The sequence below is a fragment of the Rasamsonia byssochlamydoides genome (genome assembly GCF_041956645.1).
Source record: "Rasamsonia byssochlamydoides strain NRRL 3658 unplaced genomic scaffold VTN77scaffold_44, whole genome shotgun sequence".
Lineage (NCBI taxonomy): Eukaryota > Fungi > Ascomycota > Eurotiomycetes > Eurotiales > Trichocomaceae > Rasamsonia > Rasamsonia byssochlamydoides.
The window spans coordinates 1-14,033 of NW_027192427.1; the positions used below are offsets into that span (position 1 = coordinate 1).

At 47.5% G+C, this 14,033-nt stretch overlaps 4 protein-coding genes across 4 annotated transcripts; all 4 read left to right on the plus strand.

The window, feature by feature from the left end:
- Positions 1-1,285: 1,285 nt before the first annotated feature.
- VTN77DRAFT_5927 (uncharacterized protein) lies at positions 1,286-2,584 on the plus strand (the record flags this gene model as incomplete). Its single annotated transcript, XM_069422148.1, has 1 exon — positions 1,286-2,584. The coding sequence occupies one exon, from the start codon at positions 1,286-1,288 to the stop codon at positions 2,582-2,584; it is 1,299 nt and encodes a 432-aa protein (XP_069276488.1).
- Positions 2,585-2,859: 275 nt separating this feature from the next.
- VTN77DRAFT_5928 (uncharacterized protein) lies at positions 2,860-3,365 on the plus strand (the record flags this gene model as incomplete). The annotated part of the gene is made up of 3 exons (XM_069422149.1): positions 2,860-3,114; positions 3,189-3,264; positions 3,328-3,365. 3 exons carry the CDS (start codon positions 2,860-2,862, stop codon positions 3,363-3,365), a joined length of 369 nt encoding a protein of 122 aa, XP_069276489.1.
- Positions 3,366-7,148: 3,783 nt separating this feature from the next.
- Positions 7,149-8,571, plus strand: VTN77DRAFT_5929 (uncharacterized protein; the record flags this gene model as incomplete). Its single annotated transcript, XM_069422150.1, has 2 exons — positions 7,149-7,821; positions 7,889-8,571. The coding sequence occupies 2 exons, from the start codon at positions 7,149-7,151 to the stop codon at positions 8,569-8,571; spliced, it is 1,356 nt and encodes a 451-aa protein (XP_069276490.1).
- A 2,346-nt stretch (positions 8,572-10,917) lies between these two features.
- Positions 10,918-13,528, plus strand: VTN77DRAFT_5930 (uncharacterized protein; the record flags this gene model as incomplete). The annotated part of the gene is made up of 3 exons (XM_069422152.1): positions 10,918-10,975; positions 11,024-11,099; positions 11,149-13,528. The coding sequence occupies 3 exons, from the start codon at positions 10,918-10,920 to the stop codon at positions 13,526-13,528; spliced, it is 2,514 nt and encodes an 837-aa protein (XP_069276491.1).
- Positions 13,529-14,033: the final 505 nt, after the last annotated feature.

Consider the following 14,033-nt stretch of genomic DNA (forward strand, 5'->3'; position numbering starts at 1 on the left):
TGTTCGGTTCGCTTGATCCTTCCCTGACCACCAATCTGAGTATCTGCGACTACGGTTGGACCCAGCGCGTAACAATTTCCTAAAAATTTCATATCTAAAAATTAACCCCTTAATATTAATTATTATATATAAAAATTATAATAGTTTATTCTTATGTATAAGAATATTTTTTTCTTAAAAATTATTAATTAAATCTATAGTTTAATTATTTATGTTTAATAGATAAAAATTTTGAGAAAATTTGCTCTAAGTTTATAGTTAAGAATCTTATAATTATAATAATTTAATTAAAAAATTTTATATTTTGAATTTAGTTTTACTAATTCTCTAGCTAAATATATAATTTTCTAATATTATTACTATATAATTTTGTTGAGAAATGAAAGTTCAAAATATACAGGTTTTGCAGGAAGATGGGCTCGTGGCGGATATTTATGAACTCGTACTATATAAACTTCTAAGCAAAATTTGATTCTCGCTGTTTTACTCTAGATTTATTTTACCTTTTTCTCTAAGAAGAGAAATAGCTGAAGTATATGAATTTCGGATTATATCTTTAACCACGTAATCATGTATTTATTTGTATTTGAATATTTTGTTTGAACTCGTCCACCCAAAATCTGTATATAATAGTCTCCTCTTTTTGTCTTTTTTTTTTCTCTTCTTTTTTTCTCTTCTTTAGCTAAAGGCAGATGTCATGGCACTCTTTTACCTGACTGCAAGATTTCTGAGTTGCGACAGATGCACGGATGTGCCGACATTCTTACCTAATATATAGATAGATTCCTTATTTGTAGACAGCCTCCCAAGTAGTAGCCAACTTAAACAACGCTGGACCCAACCAGATACTCTATAACCAAGTCCGATCCTTGGTTCGGTTCTCAGTTAGGTTCTTGGCCACTCCTCTAGTCAGATCTTTTAATTGGTCTCTCGCTTACCCTTGCTCCCGACTATCTACCACATTAATATACGGAGTATAGTAAAATATAGTGAAGGAACTTGAGCTTACCACCACCATTGCAATAATATAGGGATAGATGGGATTAGGGCTTGAATAGATTTTATCTATTCCTTTTTATCTGTGCCCCTATCGCTGGACCTGTTGAATTAGAACACCAGCTACTTCAGCTAAGGCTAGCTATTTTTAGTTAGTCCTTTCTACGTGTTAGTTTCTAGACCTTGGTCGAAGCAATTTTTAGCAAACATAAATATCCGGATTGGGCTGCACAATCTGGTCCGAATCATCCTGCACACATGCACAGGCAGGCAGAAGTTGTCAAGCAACATGACAACCGACACATTCGATCACCTCCCTACAGAAATCATCCTCGCCATCATTGAAGATCTCCCCGATCTGCCATCGCTCCGGAACCTGGTCCACGCATCACCCGCTTGCCTGCGAGTATTCAGCTACAATGGAGCCGCAATCATGGAGCGCATCATGAAGACGACTCCCATCCCGAAACAGGTCCAAGCCATCATCCGCCTGGTGGCGCTCCTCCGCTCGTCAGCCTGTTTTTCACGGGCGTATCCCACGCTCGATGCATTGGTGACGATGTGCACCAGCAAGGACTTTGCGTCCATCCCCCGGCCGTTGGGGGAGATCACCTTATCGCCTCGGATTCTCCGAGGGATTCTCGAAACCATGTATCAGCTGTGGTGTCTCACTCATTCCTGTCTCCAACACTACATTGATCGATGTCTGGCGCTGAGGCCCTCGCGTCTCCTGGATCCGAAATTCCGGTATAAGCCCCAGGAGCATGGGGCCCCGTGGCGGCTCCGACCAGAGGGGCGGAGAGTCACGCCAAAGAACTGGGGGCCTCCGTCCTGGGCGGAGGAGAGCCGCGTGAGTCGCGCTTTCTGGCGTGTGCAGCTGCTCTACGATCTTCGAAAAGCAGCCTCCGAGAACCGGCTGGGCTGGTCGGACCAGGAGGTTGAACGGCTCGGAACGATGGGTGCGTGGGAATTCGGTGTGTCCCCCGAGGTTGAAAAGGAACAGGTCATGACCGTGACCGAGTATGTGGAAGAATTGCGAAAAGAGAGACGAGCGAGGAAAGATTTGATTGCTTCTGCGACATCTTTTTGGGAATTGTTTCCCTTCCCCGAGGGGGAGCAGGGAGAGATAGACCTCACTGCGACTGCGGCTTGTGACGATGACACTGACACAATTTGCCAGCCTTTCGATCTGCCATGGCCCATTAAAAAGGTCGTAGAGCCATACGGGAATAGAAGAAAGACATGGCAATCGCCGAACGAGACCGATTTCCTCAACCGAATGACGACCGGTCAGATATTCCACCGCAATCTAACCTGCCTGTATGCCTCGCCACTGAGATACGTCTCCTTCGACCCGTTCCGGCGGTTGGGATTCGCCATCTGGGATCGGGAGAGGCTGACAAAGCTGAAACTGCTGGAGCACCATCCGCTACCGATCTCGTTCGCCCTCGCACAGCGGGGCGATATCTTCTTCCGGTGGCGGAGCATCCTCCGGGAGGAGGAGCTGGAGATCCATGATCGGATCGCAGAGGAGCGGCGGAGGGAGGCGCTCAAGAGATTGGGTCTGAAAGATCCATTGGGTGAGTAGGAGGAGAGGAGCATGCTTGATGTATGTATAGTATGTACATGATCCAGTAGTTAAGTCTATATATAGAATATCTAGTATTAATTAGTATATTATAGTTATCCAGTATTAATTAGTATATTAGTATTATAGCTTTTGAAGGCGCGTAAATTTGGACTCGACTCGACAGCAGAAAGCTTACCACATTCACACCATTACACATGTACTGTCCATGTAGTATATGCCCCCCCGGCCGAGGTAACGCGGGGTTTTATGAAGAGAAGTATTTCAAAACATCTATGGACTTTGGGCCTAGCCAGCTGATCTCTATGCGCGTGGAGGAATCTTTTGACGAAGAGACAATAGACTGCGATGATCAGAGTGGTCTGGGCCTGCTGCTTAATGCCAAGGAGGCAACTGATGTTATGAAGAAGTATATTGATGCAATGGGCCCTCCTTCCCTGACGAAGGACTTAATGGATGAGCTATTTCTCATCAGCAATGGGCATGTTGGATGCCTTACTGCACTCATGGGAGTTCTAGGGCAAGCAGCAGTAAGTATTCCATATAATCTACAGTCCAGCAGTAACATGTGCCTTAAAACGGACATTAATCCGTCCCCATATAGGAACTGGAACATCAGAGACGTCACGATCCCCAATTTGAGCTCGACACCGCTCGCGAAAACCTGTTCAACCACCCTGGTAATTCTGTTGTTCCCCCCTGGTTAATCCTAGGAGTAACCTTCTGTTGGCTCCAATTGTTAGTGAACACAGTAAATCTAACCCTTTATGGGGACAAGTAGTAGAGTACCAATAACTATCTGTTTCATTCCAATTGGAAAAATAGATATGTACTCGTAGGGAGTTCAAAGTTGACATATATTGTGAGAACTTTCACTTAGCAGACAAATAATAATACTTCCTCACAAGCATAAGCAGAATATCATCTTTGTCGGCCAGAGAGAAAATTGTTCATACACTGCATATCTTATTTGCATGGACTGTTGGCAGTCCCAGCTATCCTGGATGCATATAAATACAACCCTTCTAGCGCAATGCCATTGTTTGGAATCCTAGAAAGACTGGTGAATTTTTTTTAGGTGAACCGAGGAGAAAGAATGAAAAGGTATCATATCAATGAAATGATTGCAGCGGAGAAGTCGTATCGGAAATATTTGTTTTATTTGGCAGGGCAAGGGAGGGCAATACTGAGGATTTCCTTCCTGTGTCCGTCTAGCTAGGCTGTTCTTTTTTTACTTTAGGTAGATGCAAATCCTTTCTTCTTTCTAATTTTCTAATGTAAATTCTCCTTAAAGACTCTTGAAGACCCACGCATCGAGGTCTCGACTGGGCTGACCTCGCTGGTTAATATCTAAGCCCCTGCGTAGCCCTAACCCTAACCTGTCCCTGTCGTAGGCCAGTCTTGCCTTGCCCACATACACATACACATACACGATTCATATTACCTCGTAAATCCGTCTCCAAGCTTCAAGACAGGATTTAATTAATCCAGGGCTGCTTGCTTGCTTCTACCCAATCCTGCAAAGTAGAGGTAGAGGTACTACGCCATTGGTTTCCGCCACGAGCGCATGATCTTGCATATTTTATCACCTTTATTGCTCAACAAAATTATCTGGTAAGACTAACAGCTGAAACAGTGAAAAAGAAAATCTCATGCTCACAGAATAAATGCATACATGCCTACTTACTGCCAAGAAAGCATCTGGCTACATAGGTTTCTGCTGGTTTAGTATTGTCTATCGCCCTGTTTGGCTATATCAGTTGACCTCGACTCATAGCGTAGACAAAGTGAGATAGATCTGACTCCTACTACTGTACAGATGTGATTTGGACCCAGCTGAGTGAATAGAATAGTATATGACTTGACATGGCATGATATGATATGATATAATGTGAATGGACTAAACGCCTGCACTTGGCTATGACTCAACTTCATCACACCAATATGAGTAACCTGTGTAATAAAATGCATCAAGCATGGAATTCGCTACTCTTTTTTTTTCTCTCTTTTTCTTCCTTTCTATTTTCAAGCCAGAAGCCAGAAGCACGAGAAGATCAAAGAAGTCTCTTAGTACGGTATTAGGTTAGTTGTCTGAGCAATATCACTTCTGACTTTATGAGGCTAGGTGACCTAGACTATCAAAAGACTGTTCATTCTTACAAACTACATACCCACAAAGGGACCTTGATATACCAAGCAATATTCTGTCTGGATCTCCACCATGTCTAAAAGTCAGTCCAACGGATCAAACACCAACGACTCAAGCGCACATGGCTCAAACACGGGACTGCGGCAAGTGCGCATTGAATTCATACGAATGCCCACTGGACCTTCTCACTGTAGAGACTCCGTTTGACCTGGAGCTCAAAGTGACAGATGTTAGCGGCGAACCGATTCCATGGACGGTGCGAAAATCTATATTAATGCAGAATTAGTGGAAATCAATGTGGAACCTACAAACTGGCTCATTAAGAGAGAATCCAGATTCCCGGGTGAAGGAAATCTCCAGTTTTCAGGCCTGATGTTCACATCTCAGCCAGGTTCGCTCCAGACAAATCGGCAGTATAGGTTGAAGGTTAAATAAAGTAGAGGTGCTTAGATGGAAGCACAAGGTGGAGAGGTCAATGCCTTTCAGGATTCAGCACAGAATCGATAATCAGGCAAATGGCGCCGGCGCTGAGAATACTGCCAATGATTTCCACTAGCTTTTGGATGGGGGATGAGCCTGCCTTTCCGAAATATGTTCGAGTCATGATATGTGGGGTATGCATGTGCATGTACATTTGTATTTTTGATCGGAGGAGTATGAGTACTTCTCTTTCTTCTTCTTTTCTTCTTCTTTTCTTTCTTAGACCAGGTTAGCAATGATTATACTAGTGATTACAACTGGCACGCACCAGAGAATTTGAACAAGATAGAATCATATCATAGATAAGCTTGAAAACAGGCTTATGGTATGTCTGATTTCTGTCTATCCTCATATTCTTTATTGCCATCTTAGTTCTTTAATCTAAGAGTTTCTTCAGTCATAGGAATTTACCTTCTCTGTATTAATGTACTACATGCTACTACTTAGCTATTTCCCTCTATTTTAATAAGGGATTAGGGGAAGAGATGGCCTCAAATGATGGACCTCCAGAACCAGTCACACAGTCTGAGATGAGAACTGTATTTGTTTCTCAGACAGCGTCTAGGGTGACCTAATTCACAGCCGGGATAGTAACAGCCCACCGTCCCCAACAAAGTGATTTCCCATGGCTCCTGCCTGGTATCTACTGTGGATGTACCTGATTTCACTGACTTGTTTTCTTGCTGGGCTGGCTACAGCTTACTTCCCGTGGTCATGCGGGCCATTGCATTTTGCAGAGCTTGCCTATCAGACTGAACAGCCTTTTAATTTGACCATCTGGAATCCTGATCTAACCGTCATATCTCCTGTAGCCAGTATGGTTAGATAATTTGCACCGCGAAATTCTGGATGTGAGTGCTCAACAGACATGTTGTCTCTGCTCAAAGATTGACATGATCTGTAGGTTAGCTGGTGATCACTGGAAGAGAAAAAAAATAATAGTCTCTTTCAAACATCTAATACTGCAGAGAAGTGGCCTAGAACAATGCAAGAACCTGGATGATGGCTCGCAACGCAGCTGAGCTTACAGCCTGGTCACTATCTCAAGAAAGCGGCGATCCAACTTTCTTTGACGTTCCCCTTTAGAGAATGGAGTGCAGAGCAACTTCCTCGAGCCTGGCCAGGAAAACATTCCTGCCAGGAGAAAAAAAAGAAAGAAACGAGTTACTAAATGCATGGTGGCTTGGATGGATCCTTTGCGACCTTCTATATACTCTTCATGAGCAAAAACTACTCGTTAGCTGTCTTTTGACAATGATTTTTATATTGTCTCAGATGATATGCAGCCATCTTTATATCTAGGAACGAGTGATCGGGGCTTGCAAAGAGCCGAAGGCAACCCTATGCACCTATCCTCCTTTACTGCATAAACGGCCCTGATATTCTTAATCCGTGTCTCAAGTTCCATCACTCCGTCTTGGGGGGGGGGGGGGGGGGGGGGGTTTCTTTGTGTAGCAATGTAGTTTCCCTCGGCGTTTCTCATTATTGGTGACAGACAGCATGTTAACTGACCCGTCGTTTTAGATCACTTCAGGAGAATCATGAAAGGTGAAGCAAAAAGAACAAAGGAGAAGAAGAGGAAGGAAGAGAGAGAGAGAGAGAGAGATCACGTACCATGGCCAGATAGAAACTTGCTTCACCATCTTCCCGCCCTGATCAATGGGACTGCAATCCAGACCCCTGCGGACAACAGACAGCCATCAAAGGGGGTTGGTTGAGACTCCTGTTGTCAACAGGAATACAAGGAGCACCGCCCTTCTCTCCATGTCAGGCCGGGGAAGGTGTCTTGGAAGATGGATCCAGACAAAGACACCAAAGAGAATGTTGCGTGGTGTCAGAGATATTAAGCCCCGGGGAACCGCCACGGATGGCTATGTGGAACCTTAAGCTCCATACATCCTTTTGATTTACCTTCTGACCGTGTGGGTTGGCAAAATGATGTCTGCAGCGGTCATCAACTCAGGTTTTTGTCCCGCCATTGACGCTCCCCCTGCCCTCCCAAAATCCGTCCATGATTCGAATTCGTCCAGCTCTGCCACCCATGCCCTCGGCGGCAACCCGCATTGTTCCAGATACGAGTCGCAATTTCTCTCGCTCACCAGTCTTCCTGAAAGGCAGGCCAGCCCACCATGGAAATCCATGCTCGAGGCGAGCCCTGTGCCCTTCTTCGACTATAAAGCTGGCCAGAAATTCATCTGGAAGCCAGGTGTGCGCCTCTTCTACTCTCCAGATCCAGTCGACATGGAGTCCAACATCGATCAGTCAGATGGTCAAGCCCTCCACCGGGCAGTGGAAGAAGTACTCAAAAATGTCGAGTCTCTGGATGACCTCACCGATGAGGTGGTTGGGAAACTACGAGAAATAGTACCCGAATCTTTCTCAATCGCGAAATTTCATGTGACGCCCCTTGGGTACCAGAGATGGCTTCGGGGGCGCGAGGATATTCGAGGAGTTGAGTATGACTCGAAAGAAAACCGGATCATAGTCAACACTCTACCTCAAGCCCTGCACACAAAGACATGCAACGTCTTCAGCACATGGCTGCCAGAGGTCGGCAACGGGATATACCAGGAGACAGGATCAACATACGACCTGGTCCGAGACGAAGGTCAGCAGCAGCCGCAGTATCACAACGGTTGAAAATGGATCAACTAACCTTTATTCTCTTCTTCTAGAATTCACCCTCTCTGGTCCCTACCAGGGTTCTGCCAAACAGCCAGATGAGGGCCTCCGTAAAATGGAGTCAGATTTCCCTCTTATTGCTGTTGAGGTTGGAGCTTCTGAACGATTGTCAAAGCTCTTCGACGATGCGAAAAGATGGCTTCAGGGCTCCCTAGGGGCCACCAAGCTTGTCATCTTGGTGGACGTGAAGGAGCAGAAGCCGAAAGACCCGCCAGTGGCAGCACCGAGCAACAATTGGGCGTTGACAGCAGCCCAGATTCTCAGCCTTTCCAAGCTTCAGCTGGCTCAGCACATCGTCGAATGGGGGGAGGAGAATGGATCGCCTCTTGTGGGACGGGTGCGCGTGCAGCTCTATTTCTGTCCGGAGGGATACCCCGAGCAGCGGCAACCCAACCATATCTGGGAAGCGGAAATCTCCCACCGTGAGATTTACAACCAGGTGTTTCACCAGCAGCCGATCTTTTCGATACGAGACTTGATGCCCGAGCGGGCCAGCAGCACTACGACGTTTGAATTCCCCACCGACATGCTGGTCGTTAGTCTCCAAAAAGCCATCGAGGCGTTACGGCTGCAGAGGGCCAAGAAAATCGCTGAGAAGAGACAGGACGACTTGAAAGCTGGAGCGTCACAGGAAAGACCGCAAGCTGTTCTATCTGAGGATCATGGATTATTTTAGTTAAGAATGTTTTCTAGGATCTATGACGTCTCTTTATTAAGTTGTTTCTAACTGCCTTTCCTTTTCCTCTTTTTTTTTTTCTATTATTTTACTTGCATAGAATGATCTCCTAAAAAATATCTAGTACTAGGAATAATAATTATTCCTTTTTTTTTCTCTCTCTCTCCCCCCACTTTTCTTAAGAATAGATCTGAGTCTATATCTCTATAGCTATATCGAGAAAAGAGACTAGGTAAAAATAATAAGGATTATTAGAATTTCTAATTCTTTTTGAATAATTTTTATCAAGGAATTTCGATTTATACTTAAAATAAACCATATTTATAGCTCTCAGAATAGAAAAAGTATATATTAATATCTATTAATGTCTTAACTAATTCTCTAAAAAATATAATTTATCGACACCCTTATAATTATTTTAAGCAAGTCTTTTGCAGGACAATGGGATCAATACTAATGGTCTTACTAGCCCTTCAGGGTGCAGAGATGAAAGTAAAGGCAAGAAAGTATCTGAATGACTTGTAACAGACATAGATATTGTTCATTATTCTACAAGCAGAGCCAGAAGATGGCATATACGAGACTATACGAGACGATGACAGATATACGGATGTCACGTGCCTCGGGAACGTATAGGTGGTTGCTTCTACTTCCGATACAGATAGAACCAACACCATCACACAAGACCTTGAAATGATTTCATTTCCATCACCATTTCATCATGATCTATAGGATCCGGCTAGGATGCTGACCAGTGACAGAGCAGGTATATACGGAGTATACGGAGTACTCCATACCCGTACTCCGTCTCTGTACTCCTGGCTAGCAAGGCCTGGACCTCCTGGAACCTCGTGGCCGCATCGTCAGCATCCAAGGTTGGACCGGTGCCGACTTAAATTAGTTAGTGCCCACTACCGATGCCGGCGTCGCAGCGTCGATCCGCCAACATCCGAGAGTGAAGACGCGAGGATGATCACTCCGGACTGCAGTTGAGAACTCGAGATGCTCTCGTTTGGATGGCAGAAAGTGGTTGTCTCGTCGTCTGATGCAAGGCACTCAGAATGGCGGTGGAGGATGTGGACCGGATCGTGTGCGGAAACACCCGCCTGTCCATCCATGGCTCTGGTGTGACGCTCATTGGTGTATCTTGACAACACTTGATGCTCGCAGAAACAGGAAGGATCGGAGCGATCAACTACCGACTGACAATGACAAGCATTGCTGGAAGCTTGGCTGTTCGAGTCCCCAGCCACTCAGCCACGAATCCCCGACTGTATCCCGAGATCCTCTTTTGGCGCCTCAAACTTGCTCCAATATTCTGTGGGAGAGCAAGCGCCAGGCAAACAGGCGGACACAACTAGCTGGTGGGGGGATTTCGCTATACGGCCTCCCTACGCCAACGGTGCTGCTGAATTATTTATTCTCCTGCCCATCGAGTGGCATCGACTGTGCGGAGTGGGGACACCATTGGGCGAGATCGTTGGAATGGCCTGGTCGTGGACAAGCGCCACCTGCCCAACCGCCTTTGGGACTTTAGTGGATGCTGCTGACTGGCGCCAGCAGAGTGAGTGCATCTGACTGGCTTGGTTGGTGCTTTATCACCCTGCTTTTGCTCATCGTTGTTCACCTCCATATCTCTTCTTCACCAGCACGCCAGCTTTCACAGCGGTGGGAAACTTCTGAACTGCTGCTCTTTCACCTCTGCAAATTTACCAGTGCTGTTCTTCTCTCCGTCACTAATATCATAGTTAAGATTCGCTTATCTTATCGTAGCTGAGCTATCCCTGACCCTGGTTCTGCGAGTGGTACCCCGGTTCTACGGTCGATCATCCTGCAGGCGGCTTGCCTGCAGGTATCGGCCCTCCACACTTGAAGCATTTTGCAGATCGAAGAGACCTGGAAACTGTCATGCCTTACTTGAGACGTTCATTCAGAGTGTCATCCTGATAATCAGGAGGGCTGGCTTTTTTGGTTCCAGAAAATACAATCTAAAGCACTGAGTTCCAGGTTCCCGACAAAACCTTCCACTGATACATACATTTATACAAGCGCTTCTCCCTGGAAAGGGAGCGTTTTCACTTCTTAGCCCTTTTCGTGATCATCATCATGACGAGGTTAAGAAATTCTTCATTATGGAACCGCGTTCTACTGCTCCTTTCCTGCCTCCTGGCAGCTGCCCAGTCCGCAAGCGGATCGCAATGCATCCAGGGGACAGACAGCACAGGTCAACAAATCTGTCTAGATCCCAACAGGAGGCCGACTCTGTACACGCAGGATTTCGGTGATTGCCAGGGCAACTCTTTGATCAATGTGACGCAGTTTGATGGAGCATATTACAGCGACAACATGACGGTGACGTGGAATCTGCAGGGAGAAACATCCATCCTGAATGACAGTGTCATGGGTAAGACTGTCTTACTTTGCATTTGAAGGAGGAGCTCTGACGGGTCAGTCTATATCGGCGTCTACGCGTACGGGGAAACCAGAATTGAGTTGACAGTCAATCCGTGCGATGCCAATATCTTCAGGTAAGGCATGCCCATTGTAGCCATTTTTTCACTTGCTGACCAGGGATAGCTTCTGCCCACTGAATGAGAGTGTTCCCATCCAGGCAAGCGGCGCGATCCCCATCGCCCCAATGGACATCGCTGGGATTCCGCAAATTGCCTATTCCATCCCTGACTTCGAAGGCCAGGCGATCCTGCGTATCTTTTCCAACTCGACTGAATCGCAGATCGCCTGTTATTCGGCCGTCTTGACGAATGGGGCCACCTTTTCGCATCCTGCTGCAGTCGGGAGTACGTTAGGGGCCTTCGCGGCGATTGCCTTGGTGACCTCACTGGCTGTGGCGATATACGGTACCGACGTGCCGTCGATCCGCAATCACTACGCCCATTCGCTATCTGTATTTGTTGTGTTCTCGGTTTTCCAACACATCTTCTTTACCGGTGCGCTGTCTATGAACTGGCCGAGCGTCCTCGTGGCCTTCTGGTCAAACTACGCCTGGGCGGCAGGCATGATCTACAGCGAGAAGATGCAAAACTCGATCAATCAGTTTCTAGGAAGCAACAAGGGCAACATCAGCATGGTCGGTGGCGCGGCTGCTGTGGGAGTCACCGACAACGACCTTGCTGGAGGCTTTGAGATTTCCGAGATCTACAAGCGGGGCGATTACAGTGCCTGGGGAAGCAGGCTAGCAAATACGATTTCTCGACGAGCGACCTCCGACAGCTCGACGGCTTACCCTTGGCATGGCTATCCGGTCAAGCCGGGACTTCCCTTGCCGGGGAACTACTCTGGGTTCGCCGGAACACTCGCGCAAGAAAACATACCGGCCTCGAATGCGTTCATGACAGGCCTTCTCTGGTTTCTGGCTCTCATAGGCTGCGTAGCTGTCGCCATGGTCCTTTTGAAAGTAGCAATCGAAGGGCTCACTCGTGTCAAGATACTCAAAGCAGATCGATGGCATCATTTCCGGACGCACTGGCTGCGATACGTTGCTTCTGCCGTCTTGAGGACGGTTTTCATCGGGTTCTACATGATGATCTTTTTGACTCTATTCCAGTTCACGTTCGGCGGGTCCGCAGGGGTCCTAGCCGTTGCAGCGGTGGTGTTTGCAATTCTGGTGTTGGGCATGGCCGGCTGTGCTGGATATGCGTTGTGGTATCATCTGAGATGGCGTACCCTCGTCTCTGAGCCTGACAGGCTGATGTTGAAACGGGAGCGTCTGTTGTTCTGTCTCCCGTGGTTCAGTCTGCATCGACGAAGCCAACTTAGCGAGAAGGACCAGTCAATCAAGTTCATCGGCTCTTTACCTTGGTGGAGGATTGAATACGTGGATAAATCGGAGCGGCCCTCCGTCCAAGAAGATGAAGACTTTCTGAGCAAATTTGGGTGGCTATACGCCCGATTCCGGCGAACGCGGTGGTTTTTCTTCGCCGTCTGGCTGGTGTACGAATTTGTCCGTGCCTGCTTTTTTGGGGCGGCAGCCGGTCACCCCCTGACGCAGGTGTTTGGGATCCTCGCTGTCGAGTTTATTGCGCTCATCACGATCGTGTGGATGAGGCCGTTTGAGGCCACGCGGCTCAATGCGTTGATGGTTTACCTCTTGGGTTTCAGCAAGGTGTCGACCGTCGCACTGTCGTCGGCATTTGATCCTCGATTCAACCTTGATCGCATCACAACCACGGTCATCGGCATCGTCATCATCATCATTCAGGGGGTGTTGACGATTTTCCTCCTCATCTCGGTGGTCATTGGCGCCATCACCAGCTATATGTCTCTTTCCAGATACCGGGAAGAGGAACGCTTCAGGCCGCGGTCCTGGCGTCCCATGCGCGCCAAGTACCTGGCGCATGTCGAGAAGGCCGCTCTCGACCTGCCTCCTCCGCCACCTCCTCCGCCCGAAGAGCCGAGGGAGCCTTCTTTCAACGTGCACTCTGTGCTCCGATATCCGAAGATCGAGGACGAGGACGAGGACAACATTGTGCAGCCCATTCATGGCGTTCCCCCAGTACTGGAGGAAGTCGAAGGCGAAGACGAAGACGAGCAGCAACAAGGCCGCGCGACCCCTCTTCCCCGGCGGTCACTATCCATCCGGTCAAGCATGAGCTATTCCAGCTTGCCGTACGGCGCGCGCCCTGTCCGCGCAAGCTGGAGCAGTCGCGACGTCGCGTTGTGGCACGAAGACCAGAGAAGCGGCGCCGTGTCGCCGGTCAGCGTAGCGTCCGGCCCACGGAGAGCGCCGAGTCGGACTCAACGAGCAAGCAACGTGAGCTTGCGCGAGCCCGGCATGCAGCGGGCGAATTCGCGGAGCTCGGTCCATCATCCACTGCCACGGTCTGAATCTCCCGCGACGGGGGCCGTCCCGGAAGCGGATCAGATTCAGTCGCTGCCCAGCCAAAACCACGTCTTGGACGATGTGTATGAGGAGGATATCCAGTATCCCGAGCGGTAGCTAACTTGCCGGGGATATTCACCTGTTCTACAGGTTGTCGTCGCATGTCGACATATCGACATTTTGATTCTTCTTTTTACTTCCTCTTGCATCTCGGGACTTCTCTTTCTATATCTCACGAAGTTGGAGTTATGGACATGAGATGAGATGGCATTCTTCAATACCTACCTATCATCTGCATGCATGCATTTGATTTGCATTTGCATTACTTGGCGCAGTGGAAGTTGCATTTGCAGCGGCGATGGCATCATCATTCCACGTCACGTTTTATTTATGTGTTCCTGCATTGCTTTTTTGCATTTATCACATCACTTTGATAGACAGATAGAGTAGATGAGATGGCATGACATGACATGACAATCAATGACGATGACTCTTACGTACGGTCTTACCGTCCTGAGTCCAGTGATAGATGGTCATGTTTGTATGTATCGTACTGTACATAGGTGTAGACTAATACATAATACGTCAATGAAGCAATACATCAATAAACTCGCATTCGGTG